The 13,932-nt window shown below is 36.6% G+C and overlaps 3 protein-coding genes across 11 annotated transcripts; 2 read left to right on the forward strand and 1 right to left on the reverse strand.

The window, feature by feature from the left end:
- Positions 1-589: 589 nt before the first annotated feature.
- On the forward strand, positions 590-6,439 carry LOC103938035 (agamous-like MADS-box protein AP1). Of its 5 annotated transcripts, XM_048589167.1 has the most exons (9): positions 861-980; positions 1,935-1,988; positions 2,245-2,323; positions 2,857-2,921; positions 3,037-3,136; positions 3,294-3,335; positions 3,589-3,630; positions 3,727-3,842; positions 4,549-4,997. In XM_048589167.1, the coding sequence occupies exons 2-9, from the start codon at positions 1,975-1,977 to the stop codon at positions 4,685-4,687; spliced, it is 597 nt and encodes a 198-aa protein (XP_048445124.1). In that variant the 5' UTR covers positions 861-980; positions 1,935-1,974; the 3' UTR covers positions 4,688-4,997. The 5 variants fall into 5 exon arrangements, with proteins under 5 accessions (XP_048445122.1, XP_009346308.1, XP_018500640.1 ...); XM_048589165.1 differs by lacking the exons at positions 1,935-1,988; positions 4,549-4,997 and adding an exon at positions 6,072-6,439 and having other exon boundaries at positions 590-980; XM_009348033.3 differs by lacking the exon at positions 1,935-1,988 and having other exon boundaries at positions 591-980.
- Positions 6,440-6,815: 376 nt separating this feature from the next.
- Positions 6,816-8,690, forward strand: LOC103938025 (universal stress protein PHOS32). 2 transcript variants are annotated; one of them, XM_009348024.3, is made up of 3 exons: positions 6,816-7,569; positions 7,685-7,770; positions 8,209-8,690. In XM_009348024.3, the coding sequence occupies exons 1-3, from the start codon at positions 7,230-7,232 to the stop codon at positions 8,497-8,499; spliced, it is 717 nt and encodes a 238-aa protein (XP_009346299.2). In that variant the 5' UTR covers positions 6,816-7,229; the 3' UTR covers positions 8,500-8,690. The 2 variants fall into 2 exon arrangements, with proteins under 2 accessions (XP_009346299.2, XP_048445125.1); XM_048589168.1 differs by having other exon boundaries at positions 7,691-7,770.
- A 226-nt stretch (positions 8,691-8,916) lies between these two features.
- On the reverse strand, positions 8,917-11,978 carry LOC103938011 (ADP,ATP carrier protein ER-ANT1). 4 transcript variants are annotated; one of them, XM_048589164.1, is made up of 6 exons: positions 11,804-11,978; positions 11,527-11,556; positions 11,217-11,481; positions 10,291-10,662; positions 9,705-10,144; positions 8,917-9,628 (listed from the first exon to the last, which is right to left on the reverse strand). In XM_048589164.1, the coding sequence occupies exons 3-5, from the start codon at positions 11,472-11,474 to the stop codon at positions 9,833-9,835; spliced, it is 942 nt and encodes a 313-aa protein (XP_048445121.1). In that variant the 5' UTR covers positions 11,475-11,481; positions 11,527-11,556; positions 11,804-11,978; the 3' UTR covers positions 8,917-9,628; positions 9,705-9,832. The 4 variants fall into 4 exon arrangements, with proteins under 4 accessions (XP_048445121.1, XP_048445120.1, XP_048445119.1 ...); XM_048589163.1 differs by lacking the exons at positions 11,527-11,556; positions 11,804-11,978 and having other exon boundaries at positions 8,917-9,390; positions 9,580-9,628; positions 11,217-11,520; XM_048589162.1 differs by lacking the exons at positions 11,527-11,556; positions 11,804-11,978 and having other exon boundaries at positions 8,917-9,390; positions 9,516-9,628; positions 11,217-11,520.
- Between the last annotated feature and the right edge of the window lie 1,954 nt (positions 11,979-13,932).

Below are 13,932 nucleotides of genomic sequence, written 5' to 3' on the forward strand. Positions count from 1 at the left end.
CAAATTTTTGTCTAACTCCTCTCTTTAGGATAATAAGGAAAGTTTAATTGTCCAAAAAAAAAAAAAAAAAAGAAGATATACAATTTTTGAAATTTTACTAACATACACTACCAAAATTGGGCTAAATAACCTTTTTTTTACCTAATTATGGGTATGAAATTGGAAAAATATATGTGGTTTCAAGCCATTCGTGTAATCACAGTACCTCTGCCCAATCCCAAATCGACAACGTTTTTGACGAAACCACTCTGGTTTCCAATCCCACCCATCTCATCTTACAGCGGTTTTAAAATATCCTATAAATATATCATATAAATACAAGAAGGAATCTGTCCTCGTATATAGACAGAGAAAGAGAGACACCAAACCACCAACCTTGCTATCTATTAGCTCATTTTATATAAGGAAAATTAATAAAAATATTTAAAAACTTTGAGTTTTAACGATAAGGATAAAATAAAGAGTAAAGTGAAAGTACCAAAATTGATTTTTTAATTTAAAAATATGATTTTTCGTTAAAATAAATTGTACCGGAAGCTTTTCGATAAAGTTTATTTTTATATATACAAAGAAAAGAAAGAAAGAGGAGAGAGAGAGAGAGAGAGAGAGAGAGAGAGAGAGAGAAAAGAAGCCATCTGGTTCTTTCTCTCTCATTTTGAGGGTTTCTTGGTGGCCCTTCTGGTTTCTCTAAATTAAGAGATCAGTTCACCAGGAAGGACCTTATATATAACCAGGACATTATTAGTTATTAATATATATATATATTTATAATAATAAATAATTGTACAAGAGATTATGGGGAGGGGAAGGGTGCAGCTGAAGAGGATTGAGAACAAGGTCAACAGGCAGGTGACCTTCTCAAAGAGAAGGTCAGGGCTGCTGAAGAAAGCTCATGAGATTTCTGTGCTTTGTGATGCTGAGGTTGCTTTGATTATCTTCTCTACCAAAGGCAAGCTTTTTGAGTACTCCACTGATTCCTGGTATATATATACCCTCTCAACTACCCTTTCTTTCAGCTACTATACATTTTTTCCCAAAGAAACCTCGGCGGTACGATTGAAGTTCATTGTTCTTCTCGATTATCTTTTTTACTCTGGTTTTTTAGGGCGTGCTATATGCTTGAGTTAAATTATTTGGCAATTTTTCTACCCGTACGTTACATTTTTTTTCACATGCGGTGCTTTTGATATGGGATACCCTTCTTCTGGTTTATGCTGTTGAATTTTCTTGCTTCACAATTGTGTTTCCATTAAATTGATTTTTAAAAAATATATTAAATTTTCTTGAGTTTCTTTTGTGGGGATTTTCTCTCTGTTTGATTTCATGCAAAGACCAGCTGTTCGTTGAGTACCAGTGTACCACTGGAAAGGGGGAGAGAGAGAGACTGGATATAGTGTGGGAGATGGAGAGGGAGAGAGAATATATAATCCTCCGTATCTATGTGAAGGTCGGATAAACCTGTTCATCCATATAAAACAAAAACGGAAATAAAAATACTTTTCGTAATGATAACATGTGGTGTCTTTTCGCTGATCTACTTGGGGAGAAAGTGGCTAGCTAGACAGGTTACTGTAAAACAGACTGAGTGAATAGATTATTTAACCCAAATTAATCTGGTTTGGAATCCCTAATTCAATTATTAGGATCTCCCAACCAGTCATGTTAATTAACAATAAAATACGACGGACTTCCGCTTAAGGGTATCCTATTTTTCTTTCTTGTTTTCACACACACACGTGTGTGTGTGTGTGTAGAGGTTTGTATGTGTGTTTGTTAACATATATGCATTTATCTGTGTTCAGACTTTATATAAATAGTAATTAATTAATTGTTGTCTGAGAGTAGAGTTTAGATTACACTCTCGCGCAAGGGTTTGTGTGTTATACTTGTTTTGTGAGTGGCATTATTTTCTTAACCACTTGTTTCTACCTTAGCTAGAAGATATCCCGTGAGCAAATAGTGCATCAAATCAGCATGACGAAGCTCATGTAAGTTTTAAGACCCCATACTTAAAACTATTTCAGAAAGCTATACCATAAGAAGTTTCTACGCCATCACACCATCGACAATATCGTGTTACCTGTTTCCTTCTAAAATTTATTTTTCAGCATTTTCATGCTTGTTATTTAACATAAGAAACACGAGATTTTTATTAGTTTCATAGTTTTTATATGCATAAGGTCTGTCTTAAATACTATGACTACTTACCGGTACATAATTTCGTTTCATTTTTCACATTAACAGCATGGAAAGGATCCTGGAAAGGTACGAAAGATACTCACATGCAGAGAGGCAGCTTCTTGCAAATGATAATGAATCCACTGTATATGCCGCCACACCCTCCTCTATCATTTATTGAAAGGCAAACTAAATTTTTGAAGATTTTTGTTTTTTATCTTCTTTTCATGTTTGAAGCTATACAAAGCTAACTTGAGTTCTGACCAAACGTGGCTTCCGGCCTGGCTTTCCGTTTTATCTGAAACCCAAAAGGAACACCATAAATTTGGCATCCATTACTTAGTTGGTGTTAGTTTCCTAGCTTAGGGGCTGTATGATAATCATTTCGTTTGTACCTTTTAATTTTCACCTTTTCTTGATATGGAGAGAAGGCATGTAATGGAGGAATGTGTAATGAAAGGATGGTGGAGGGAAGGAGAAGGGAGAAATGAAGGAGAATGCATCCCTCTTTTCTCCCTTGTATTCCAACCCCCCCCCCCCTCTCTATTCCTAACAAAAGTGAAAATTAAAACTAAAAAGAAATAGTCATCAAACGTGTCCTTAGCTAGCGTTACTTTTCTCGTGTTCTTTTTATTTGAAACAGATCTTTCATGCCATATATTTATTCTTGTTTTATAGGGTAGCTGGACTCTGGAACATGCAAAGCTCAAGGCTAGGGTGGAGGTTTTACAAAGAAATCAAAGGTATACCAAGTTCAAGTATAAGTATCCCTCTTTAATTCCGTTATAATTGATGATATAAAGGTCAAGTAATCAGTACTAAGCATACCACTTTTCACTGATCTTGGTTGGTTTGCAGTCATTATATGGGAGAAGATCTCCAAATCTTAAGTCTCCAAGAGCTACAGAATTTAGAGCAACAGCTTGATTCTGCACTAAAGCGCATAAGGTCAAGAAAGGTAAAACCAATGATGAACAAATTAACCCTCAGAAAGTTTTTTGTTACATAGACTAAATTAATATTGGGTTTTTACTTTTATTTTAAAGCTTTTTCATTTTTATTTTTCCGAAAAAGGTTAACTGATTGGAATATGATGAATTTTTCATCATATACAGAACCAAGTCATGTACGAATCAATTTCTGAGCTCCAGAAGAAGGTAAGCCTGAGCTAGAAGGCATTTTATATGGAGAATGAGAACAACACATCCTTTCCCTAGTGCTACACATTCTTGTTTGCTGTTTTCGTTTGATTTATTCGATGACCAAAGCCAAACTGGACTGTGTAAGAGGAGAAGAATAGTGTGCGATTTTCATTTCATTCTATATATGCATGCAAATACATGCATATATAAATCCATACTTCTGTAACAGTAATGGTAGAACATTGTCTGTGTGTGTCTTGCATGACAGGATAAGGCATTGCAGGAGCAAAACAACTTGCTGGCAAAGAATGTACGTAACAATATATATGTAGTGTGTTTAAAAATGTTTAATTTCGTAATTCTCATCGTACTGGCATTGTGTATATTGTGTATTTAATTGAACAAGGTAAAGGAGAAGGAGAAAGCAGTAGCTCCACAGGCACAATTGGATCATGCGCAGAAGCAGAGCTTGGACTTCTCCTCCACCCTTCTACCACAGGCATTGCAGTCCCTGAATTTCAGGTTAGCCTTTCCCTGTGTTTAGTTTGGCTTATTTTTATTTTTAAATAGAGATGGAGAGAAAATATATGGGAAAAACGAGGAATGAAGGATGATTGGAAGGTGGTGAGAGGGAGGAGAAAAAAAATGTAGATTATATGAAAACAAACATGTCAAGATCCGTCTGATAACCATTTGGTTTTAGCTTTTAGTTTTGTATTTGTGAGATATGTGGAAAGTATGGTTGAAAGGAGGGGTGAGAGGAAGAGAGAATGTATAAGGAATGGTACACAAAATGAACACTAAAAATAAAAAAATTATTTCAAGTTGTTTTCACTTCAAGATGTTTCATTCAATCTTCTTTATTCTGTTTCTCTCGCTGGCTCTCAATCACCACCCTTCTTCTTCCGTCATTTCTTCTTTATGCTTTCTCCGTATCTCAAACATAAAAACTTAAAACTTAAAACCAAAAACCAAATGGTTATCAAATAGATTCTCAAATTTTTATTTTTACTTTCCACTTTGTATGTCATTCCTTTCACATTTCTTCCATGGTCCAACCTCCAGTACTCTTGATTTTCATTGTTTCTTTCTCCCACTACTTTTTCTCCATCTGTAACACTTGTGTTATGGAAATCAAAATTAAAGACAAAATAGTTATAATACAAGTTAAATTAATTGGTTTATGAATGTGTGTGTGTATATATATATACATATTATATTGTTGCAGCAGGTCCAATTACCACCAGGCCATTAGATCAAGTGATGGAATATCAGGAGTTAATCAGCAGGATGGAGATGAAACCGCGACTCCACATAGACCTCACACGCTGCTGCCCCCTTGGATGCTCCGCCACCTTAATGAATAGAAGCATTTCATCACCATGAAATAATATATCCAAATAATATTAAAACACCAATTAATCAAGCAAACATATTACACTTATGTATGTATACCTAGAAATTAATTGGTATGTGCTTGATCAAAACCCTAGCCTCGATCTAGCTCCAAATGTGTATCGTATGTTGGAATTCAATTACTGGAATTAATAGCCCAAAAACTGTGTTAGGGGTTGTCTACCTCTCGTAATTAAGGTACTATTTTTCAAATTAACTTGGGAAACGTACATGTACACTTTGTCCAATATGGATTTGATATGCTGCTTAATTTTTCTGTTCCTTCTGGTTTCTGGCAGCACGTGTGATTGAGGTGAATCTTGCGATATCAATGTTTATAGTATTAACGTCATAGATGTGGGTTATATCAGTTAGCTATATATATTACCGTATTTTAAGGAGTTAAGTATAGATCTAGTAACTCTATAAACTCTATGCATAGATTACATCAATCTTGAAGTTCTAGTGCCACAAGTTGAACCTGTGACTGTAGATTAGCTATGAGCTAGCTAGCTAAATGTTTGGGGGTGTACTATCCACACTTCATTTTACTTCTCACACACCCATTGATAATTTCTGTCCGTTGATCTTCTTCAATTCATCTAATCCGACGGCTGAAAATTAAAAAGGTGTGTGAGAAGTAAAATAGGATGTGTGGATATCACACCCAGTATTTAAAAGTACTATGGACCCCCACATTTTAAAAACAAAATGTAAATATATAACATTGTAGGGTAGTTGGTCCTCATCATTTTAGTGGTACAATAAATGCAATGTGTGCGTTCCTACGTTATCAGTTCTCAATAGAACAGAGCAACTTTCATAGTACACATACACTATTACCGTGATCTTCTATGTGGTAAAATCCTTCACTCTAGAGTACAGAGAGGAAGTGTACATACATACATACATACACACACACACACACACACACACATATATATATATATATATATATATATATATATCAGGAACCCAAGTGCAACTGTAGAACTATATGTTTCAACCCTCATGACTTTCATTTATCTTTTTTCTTTCTCTTTCTTATTTAGTAAAGGAGAGTGAAATCGGACTCCAGACTAATATGTACGTGAGTAGAGAGGGTAGAATTCCTTTACCATATACACATGGAAACTTTGCCCAAAGACTAAACTAGTAGTGTGAACCAGGGAGTGGCTGATCATAGACAGCAGAGATAATATGTACTTCCTAATACAAACAAAATCATCATGCAGTCTGCCACTTCTGCCTTGCACTTAGCCATATATAGCAGTATCATTATCTTCAAGAATATATTACAAATTAATCATGCGTTTGATCTTTATCTCCTAATGATCTGTGTTTTCTGTTGGCTAGTGATGTATTGCTAACGTGGAGCCAAAAATAATCAAGAAAAATATGGAGGCGACATGTGGATTTTTGGGTAAAAACGACAAGATTATCCTCAGGCATATTGGAACTCTTACGTACGAGCAGTAAACAATCATTACTCAATCAAGGTCAAAAGTGATCAAAATAAGTATTTATTCAAAACCAGTTGATGGTTTGGGAGCCAGACTTGTGGCTAGGAGGAAGCTGAAATGTCTCTATGAGTTTTTCCGGCCCCCATAAGGGATGGATAATTGTGGCTTGCCACCAGTTGTCCTCCCTACAAAAAAAAAAAAAAACAAAAGAAAAAAAAAACTCAATTGAAGTAGAAACTATTTGTCTATTCAATTACCATGCTCTAATAATCTCTAATTTATTTATTTTTCTTCTAAATTATTGAACTTGAAGTGTTTCGTATAGAAAGCTTACTTAATTATATACGAAAAGCTATTGTAATTTAATTTGATTTATTTTAGTTTGATAACGCAAAAGGTGTGAGAGAGTTTATGTGGTTGCTATTGTTCAATTTTTCTAATGTAACATTAAACTTCATAATTAATGTTACACCTTTTGTCTACAAAATGTTCGGATTGTATGTTTTTATTTCTTTCTAGTTGAAAATTTGTGTTTTGCTATCGCGATTGGCCTAGGAGTGTGCCCTATTAATCTGAGAGATTATGACATGCTTAATTTGATTTTAATATTGGGAAATGATGCATCTCTAAACTCCTTGACTTGTTCTCTCGTCATACAAGCGTACTCTACTAAATTCGGATTTATATATCTATGCATGTTATACGTATCTAGTAATTTAGGTGATGGGCACCCTGTATGAAAAAGTATAAATATCGTACCATTCCTTTTTTTTTGGGAAATTAGTCAAACTCCCAGCTACTGGTTTTCTTCTAGCGTGGGATGTATGGGACCAAATAACTATATATGAAAGGAAGCCTACAAATTAATTCATGGAAAGCACGTTCAAGAAGTGGCCTACCACATAGAAAAACAAAACAAATAAACAAAACAAGGAACAAATGCCCTTGAAAAAACAAAAGGTTAATTCCAAGTCTAGGCCTAATTATTTGTATATAATATACATGCATAGCCAGCCATTTTTCCCACCGGCAAAACCAATATTATCAACAAATGAGCAGGAAATATGCAAGACTGTGTGGTGCCCGGCCGACTGTTTGTCTTCCAATCCTTTCACTGTCTCTCAGGTCGAAACGCAAGTCTAGACGGCGTTCCGGTTCCGTCGAAGCTACTACTGATTATAACAGCACAAAGTTCTTGAAGAATATTAGCAGCAGGGGGGATGACGACTTGGGTAGTACTGCAGAAGATGTGAAAAATGGGAACAAGATAATGGTTGTTGTGGATTCAAGCCTTGAAGCTAAGGGAGCTCTCGAATGGGCACTATCCCACACTGTGCAACCCCAGGACACCATTGTTCTTCTTCATGTAGCTAAACCCTCCAAACAAGAAGGTCAGAAAACTGAGATTAATCTTCTTCTTTTTTTTTTTTTTTAAATTATCTTGTTGCATTGATGTTAATTAACATATAAGCCTAATGTGCTAAACTAATATTGATTAATTTGCAGGTGCAGACTCAAATGGGAGCACTAATTTAAGGGACTTTGAACTGCTTCGCTCGATGAAAAATGTGTGCCAAAGGAAAAGGCCTGGGGTAAGTTTAATTCACAAATTCTGTGTTTTCCCCAATTTTGTTTTTGTATAATAGCAAAACTAGTAATGAATATATTTAGTGATAAAATGTGAGTATCTGACCCTGATCAGTTAGCAGTGAACGAGAAACTCTATGATTATTTGAACATTTATACAGGACTTTTATTTTCCCGACGTGGTTGGATTTTACTCTTATGTGCATAACCATTTAATCTAATAGCACCCAATCTCCATTATAAAGGTCCTGAGTTCAAATTTCGCAGTGGAAAATAGTATACTTTTTAACTCATATCAATAATTTTGTCAATGTAGATCAATCATAGAGATGCCAACTAAACACACACACACACACAAATAAAGATCTTTATTAAACAAATGTGAAAGGGTGTACCATTATCCTTGATATTGCGTTTGTATTGACTATTGAAAATTGAAATAGGTGGAAGTGGAGGTAGCATTGCTTGAAGGGAAAGAAAAGGGCCCAATAATAGTGGAAGAAGCAAAGAGACAAAGGGTGTCCCTACTTGTTCTTGGCCAAAAAAGAAAGAGGTCGACGTGGTGGCAGCTAATCAAGAGGTGGACAAGGAGCAGATCATCAGGGGAGGTTTTTGTGGAATACTGCATTCAAAATTCTGCATGCATGACGATTGCTGTGAGGAGAAAGAGCAAGAAATTGGGAGGTTACTTGATCACCACTAAGCTTCACAAGAATTTCTGGCTTCTAGCTTGATTGAAATGTGTGCAAATCACAGTTTGACGTGTGCACAAATTTTTTTTATACTGAAATTCAAGAAAATATTTTTGCATACATGTCAAATTCTGATTGGAAATGATTTCCACACACTTATTTGCTTGTCCATGCACACTCTTGTTTTTTTCTCGCATTTTGATGTAATAAGTCAAACGAGAATTGAGAGACAAGAATAGACAAGGATGTGCAACAAGAAAATTTTCCAATCCTTGTTCATTTTCAATGAGAAATGACTATCACAAGTAAAAAGGGAAGTATTTTCAAAGTAGCAATGTAGAATAATGGGTTTTAATATTGTGGTGCGTATAGGGTGCGGTGCCGACAAAAATGTAGCACTCCTCTGCTGTCTCCCCATACAAGACATGGTTGTGGTGACTACAAAAATGCTGGTAAAAATTGGATGTCAAGGAAACGTGTTTGAATTTAAGTTGCCCTGGTTGGAGATTTTAAAAATCATATAAAAAGATCAAAGACAAGAAGTTACAGGGATTTGGTTGACTTTGCATTGTAGTTGTGGACTCAACCCTAAGTGATTGACACCAACTGCATAGCAGCTTCTAAGTTCCATCTCTGAAAGTTCTTGTACCACACATTGTAATTTTAAGTCAATCTCCTTCCTTCTTGTAATTCCCAATCAAATCATCAAAACCAAATCTCATGGCAATTTTGAGATGAAGAGTTTTTCTTCACAAGCAAGTTACTTCAAATACGAAGGAGGAGCGAAATCATATTCTCTGTACATTTTGAATAGCAGAAAAAGAACAATGCTTTGAGAGTTGAACGAAGACGTAAATTGGAAGACAAGAACAGCTTCTCTGTATTCCATCTTCACTCAGCATTACGTCTCGGCAGTGAAAATCTAATTCCCATCTGAAAAAGAAACTCCATGGAAATTGAAACAGAAAGATTTCCATGGAAAATGTGGTATGTGTAGGTTAAAATCGCAATCCGACCACTGGCAATGCAAATAATTGAGTATAATTATTCAACTTCACCTTAGGATTTTCCTTAGGCATTCCAAGAAGCAGCAGTGTCAATTTCATCAACAACCTTCCTCACCTTGTCATGCCCTTTTCCTCTTTGCCTCTTTGCCTCTTTCTTCTTAAATCTGTTTAAAATCTGTGTAAGAATGAATCAAATGAAGAGGTAACACTAGTATACAAATCCAATGTCGTGACATTTACTTGAAAACTGTTTGTCGTGGATCAAACGAATGCCCATGTCTATGCACCATGTCTGGCCTTTCACTTCAATACTCTTTGATGTAGCTCAAAAGAATAACCTGGTCAATCTATGTGCCACGTCCCGGCCCTTACTTCAGAACTCTTTGATGTGGCTCAATAAAATAACCCTTTCTATACGCAACTCTCTGGAGCTGGTCATATCCTGCAAGTACCCCAGCTCCGGCAACTCCTAGAAGCATATTTGCAGTTACTCCTCGGAACAGTGCTTTGAAACCCTCAAGGTAAACAATCTCCCGAGATGCATGCAAGGCATTGCGATACTTTGACGGTTGTCCTGACGTTAGCATCATTCTCCGCCGAATGGTATCAAATGGATAGGCGCAGACCCCAGAGACTGTTGTAACACTCCAGCCATGCAAAAAACTAGCCAAAAAATTCCCCTGTAAAAATTCAAACGATATAAACTTTGAGGCACGGGATCATTTGAGGGTTTTCAAGGAAAGCACATTGGTAGTAAGAACCAATGATTTAGACAAATGCGAATACATTCCTTTTTGAATTGTTCAGGTAATATTGAGATGCTCACCTCCAAAGGACCAACCAAAACAATAGGCTTCATGGTGTCATAAATCCCAAAGTACATTCCTCGATACATCGTAATTCCAATAATTGAAGCCCCAAAACCTCGATAGATCCCCACTATTCCATCACTTGATAAGGTTTTACAGTAAACATCTAGAATCCCTCTGAACTGGTGTTGACCATTAACTGCAGACCCCCTCCCATCGGTGCCTAGCCGTGTACGGGCATAGTCTAGATGATATAGAAATAATGAAGTAGTTGCTCCAGCAGCACTTCCTGAAGCCACATTTCCAGCAAACCACATTATGTACCCATCTTTCTCTTTTGAGTAGCCAAAGATGCTTTTGAAGTAACCTCTAAATGCAAAGTTGAAAGCCTACAAGCATTCCAAATTATGTTCGGCGAGGACTGTCAAAACATGACATTCATTTGATTTAACACAGCATACCAAAGTTTCCAGGTCTCAAGAAAAATGTAGAATGTGCAAACTCTCCACAATCTTATGCAATGCCGACTGATGTTATTAAGAAAATAAGTGGTTTTCTATAACAAAGATGGTAAGGTATTCGTAGACTTTTTATCCAAAACACAAATAGCTAAGACAAATGCGTAAAGCATCCTATTTTTTCATACAACACACGAATACAATCCGAAATTCAGCAAACATTTCTGATAGTCACATCTCCTAAACTGAACTGATTTCTGAATAAACCATTTCGGTGCAAGAATCAGCAATTCGACCAAGGGAAAAACGTCTTGAAAAGTTAAGACACATTCTAAAATTTGCTTGCTTTAATAGAAAACTAAACAAATACAAACTAATACGCAAGCACTCAAAAGTTTCACTACACAAATACAAAAACACTATTTAATCACTAAAAATTGATCATTCAATAATTTCAATGTGGGAGAGTGACGCAGATGAAGTACCTGAGTAGGAAAATATCGAATGACAATGGCCTGGTTGCCTCGCCAAAACGACAACACACCTTCCTCTCTGAACACCCTTGTAAAGCAATCACCAACACCCTTATAAGGTCTCTTAATCTGCCCTCTTTTTATCATCTCTCCCTGATTCTGCAGCAGAAGCTTCACTCTCTCAATGGGTGCTGCTGCACTCTTTGACACCAACGCTGCCATTCCCCCCATCACAAAATCCACAGAAAACTTCTCAGACTTTGTCGCCATTGCCAAACTCTCTCTCTCTCTCTCTCTCTCAGACTTTGTCGCCATTGCCAAACTCTCTCTCTCTCTCTCTCTCTCTCTAGACCTGAACAGTTCAAGCAAAAGCAGAAATGAACCAACAACCCAATCAAATAGGTGATAAAAATAAATCTTTTAGAAATCAAACCACCACCCCATGAAGAAAAAAAAAACATATAATGTCATATAAATTTCCAAAGACCAACACTTTCCAATCAATTCTCCCCTTCAGTCAAGAAAAAGCATGAAACTTTCTATCCCAAAAGCCGCTGTGAAGAATATAAACCAAAAATTAGAGATGGGTTTTTACATACCTTGAAAATTTATAGAGAGAAATTGAAGGGAGAGAGATGGTGGGGACGGATAATGGGCTGCTCTCCCACCACCCGAATTACAAAAGCGGCTTTTTTCAGAAGTAAAGTTTGGAAATTTGGTGAAACCGCAATTCGCCGTCGATGACTCGGTTAACCGGCTTCTGGCTTGGGAGACGACTTTTGGGTCGTTGGATTCTGTAGGAAAAAAACAAAACTGAAAGACCAAAAAAATAGAAATAAGTTGCGTTTGGTAGCCCTGTTACTTCTTTTAGATTCAAACATAAGAAAAAGGGCAGTTTAGTCAAACACGGCCTTAACTAAAATTGGCAACATCTGGAAGTGGTACAACCAAGATCGAGCTATCAAGATTAGAATTCATAAATGAACTACTTTTTAGTTTAAATTGCCTTTTGAGTTGTTATAACTCATTACTTTAGTCTATATTAATATATTCGTTAAGTGAAATGATTGATTTGTCGAAAAATACTATTAAAAAATGATCACGTAATCGTTCACTTAACAATTTAACCGCGTCTTCTGTTCTTCACAGGCCAACTCTCTACTATGGCGAAACCCTCAACCGCACTGGCACTCCTTGTGCAGCTCAGGACATGACATGTTACGACTGTGACTAGTGCAGGCCGGACACTAAGAACACACTTCTTTCTCCCCCTGTTCGTCTCCGGCCAACTCGCTTCAGTGGCGGAACCCGCAACCGTACTTACACTCCTTGTGCAGCTCAGGACATTACGTGCTACGACTGCGAGTAGTGGAGGCCGGACACTAATAAGAACACACTTCTTCGCGCGCTCTGCCTGTTCGTCTCCGGCCAACCTGCTTCAGTGGCGTAACCCGTACCGTAACCCCGGATCCTCATCGTGTGGAACCTGCATTGTTGAAGGGGATAAACAAACTGTAGCTCAGATTTTTTATTTTTTATAGTGCATGCAACGAAGAGAAGCACATCGGATCTCCTAAAAGTGACGAGGTAGTCCAAATCTAGTGACTTTGCTCGAATCTGCTATCTAGTTTGTTAATAGTTAAATTTAAGGTTTTGCTTGTCGGTAGAGACTCCATAGCTAACACTTGAGGTGCAATAACTGGTTGTTAGAGACACCCTAGCTACCCGACAATGCCAATTGTGTATGCAAACGCTACTTCAGATTTTGGGTAGATGAAAACCATAATTGTAGAAGGGGAGCAGGAAATCGAACCCAAAATTCGAGTACATGAGTAAATACTCGTCATCATTATATTGGAACACTTTTTGAAAGTTCGAGATACATTGATCAATCACTTTTATGCATAAATTTTTCAAGTGCTTTTATAACCCATAAGCACCCACTACAAGAAAAGTGAGCAACAACTATCATAATTAATAAATATTTTGGTAGTTGTTGCTGGGGTAACAGTAATGTTGCCAATGAGAAAATTGTAACAAAAAATTCAAATATATATTCAACTATCCTATTTGCTCCTTTGTAATCAAATCACAAGTTTGAGTTGTGGAAACATCTTTTTAAAACAAGGGTAAAGTTTTGTACGATTAGGACGGATGGAAATAGGGACCAAAATGGTACCAGGACCACCCTAGTCCATAAAATATACATATGAAGGTCTTCCAAGGAGCTTCCTAATGTTGGTTCGAGTCTTTTTTTTTTTTTTTGCATACTAAATGTTTCATGTAATGCATACTAGGCATATCTCGACAGATGCATTGACAGCACTCACAAAATTCTCTCTCTATCACTCATTAGATTGTCTCGGCATATGCTAATATATGTTGACATGTGTGCAACAAGCTCACCAAATGTTCAATGAAATGTCTCAATGAATAAATTGATTTTTTTTTTTTTTTTTTTGCGCTCTTCATGCTCTGTTTGTATCTAAAAAATTTGTATTTAACATTGGGACCCACTAAGGTTGAAATCCTAGATCCGCTACTATGTACAGTAAACGTTCCCCTCCTGACCATCACAAGTAGTAGAAAACCTTGTTGGCTTGAGAGTGTATTAGTCACCATTGATGTGTACCTATTATCTACTTTTTGGCACAATTTTCTCATTTTCAACGTCATTATCACCTGGCAACAATTACCAAAATAATTACTAATTAGGATAGTTTTGCTA

This window comes from the organism of the source record quoted next, unplaced genomic scaffold (assembly GCF_019419815.1).
Source record: "Pyrus x bretschneideri cultivar Hongxiangsu unplaced genomic scaffold, Pyrus_bretschneideri_v1 Contig3, whole genome shotgun sequence".
Classification (NCBI taxonomy): Eukaryota; Viridiplantae; Streptophyta; class Magnoliopsida; order Rosales; family Rosaceae; genus Pyrus; species Pyrus x bretschneideri.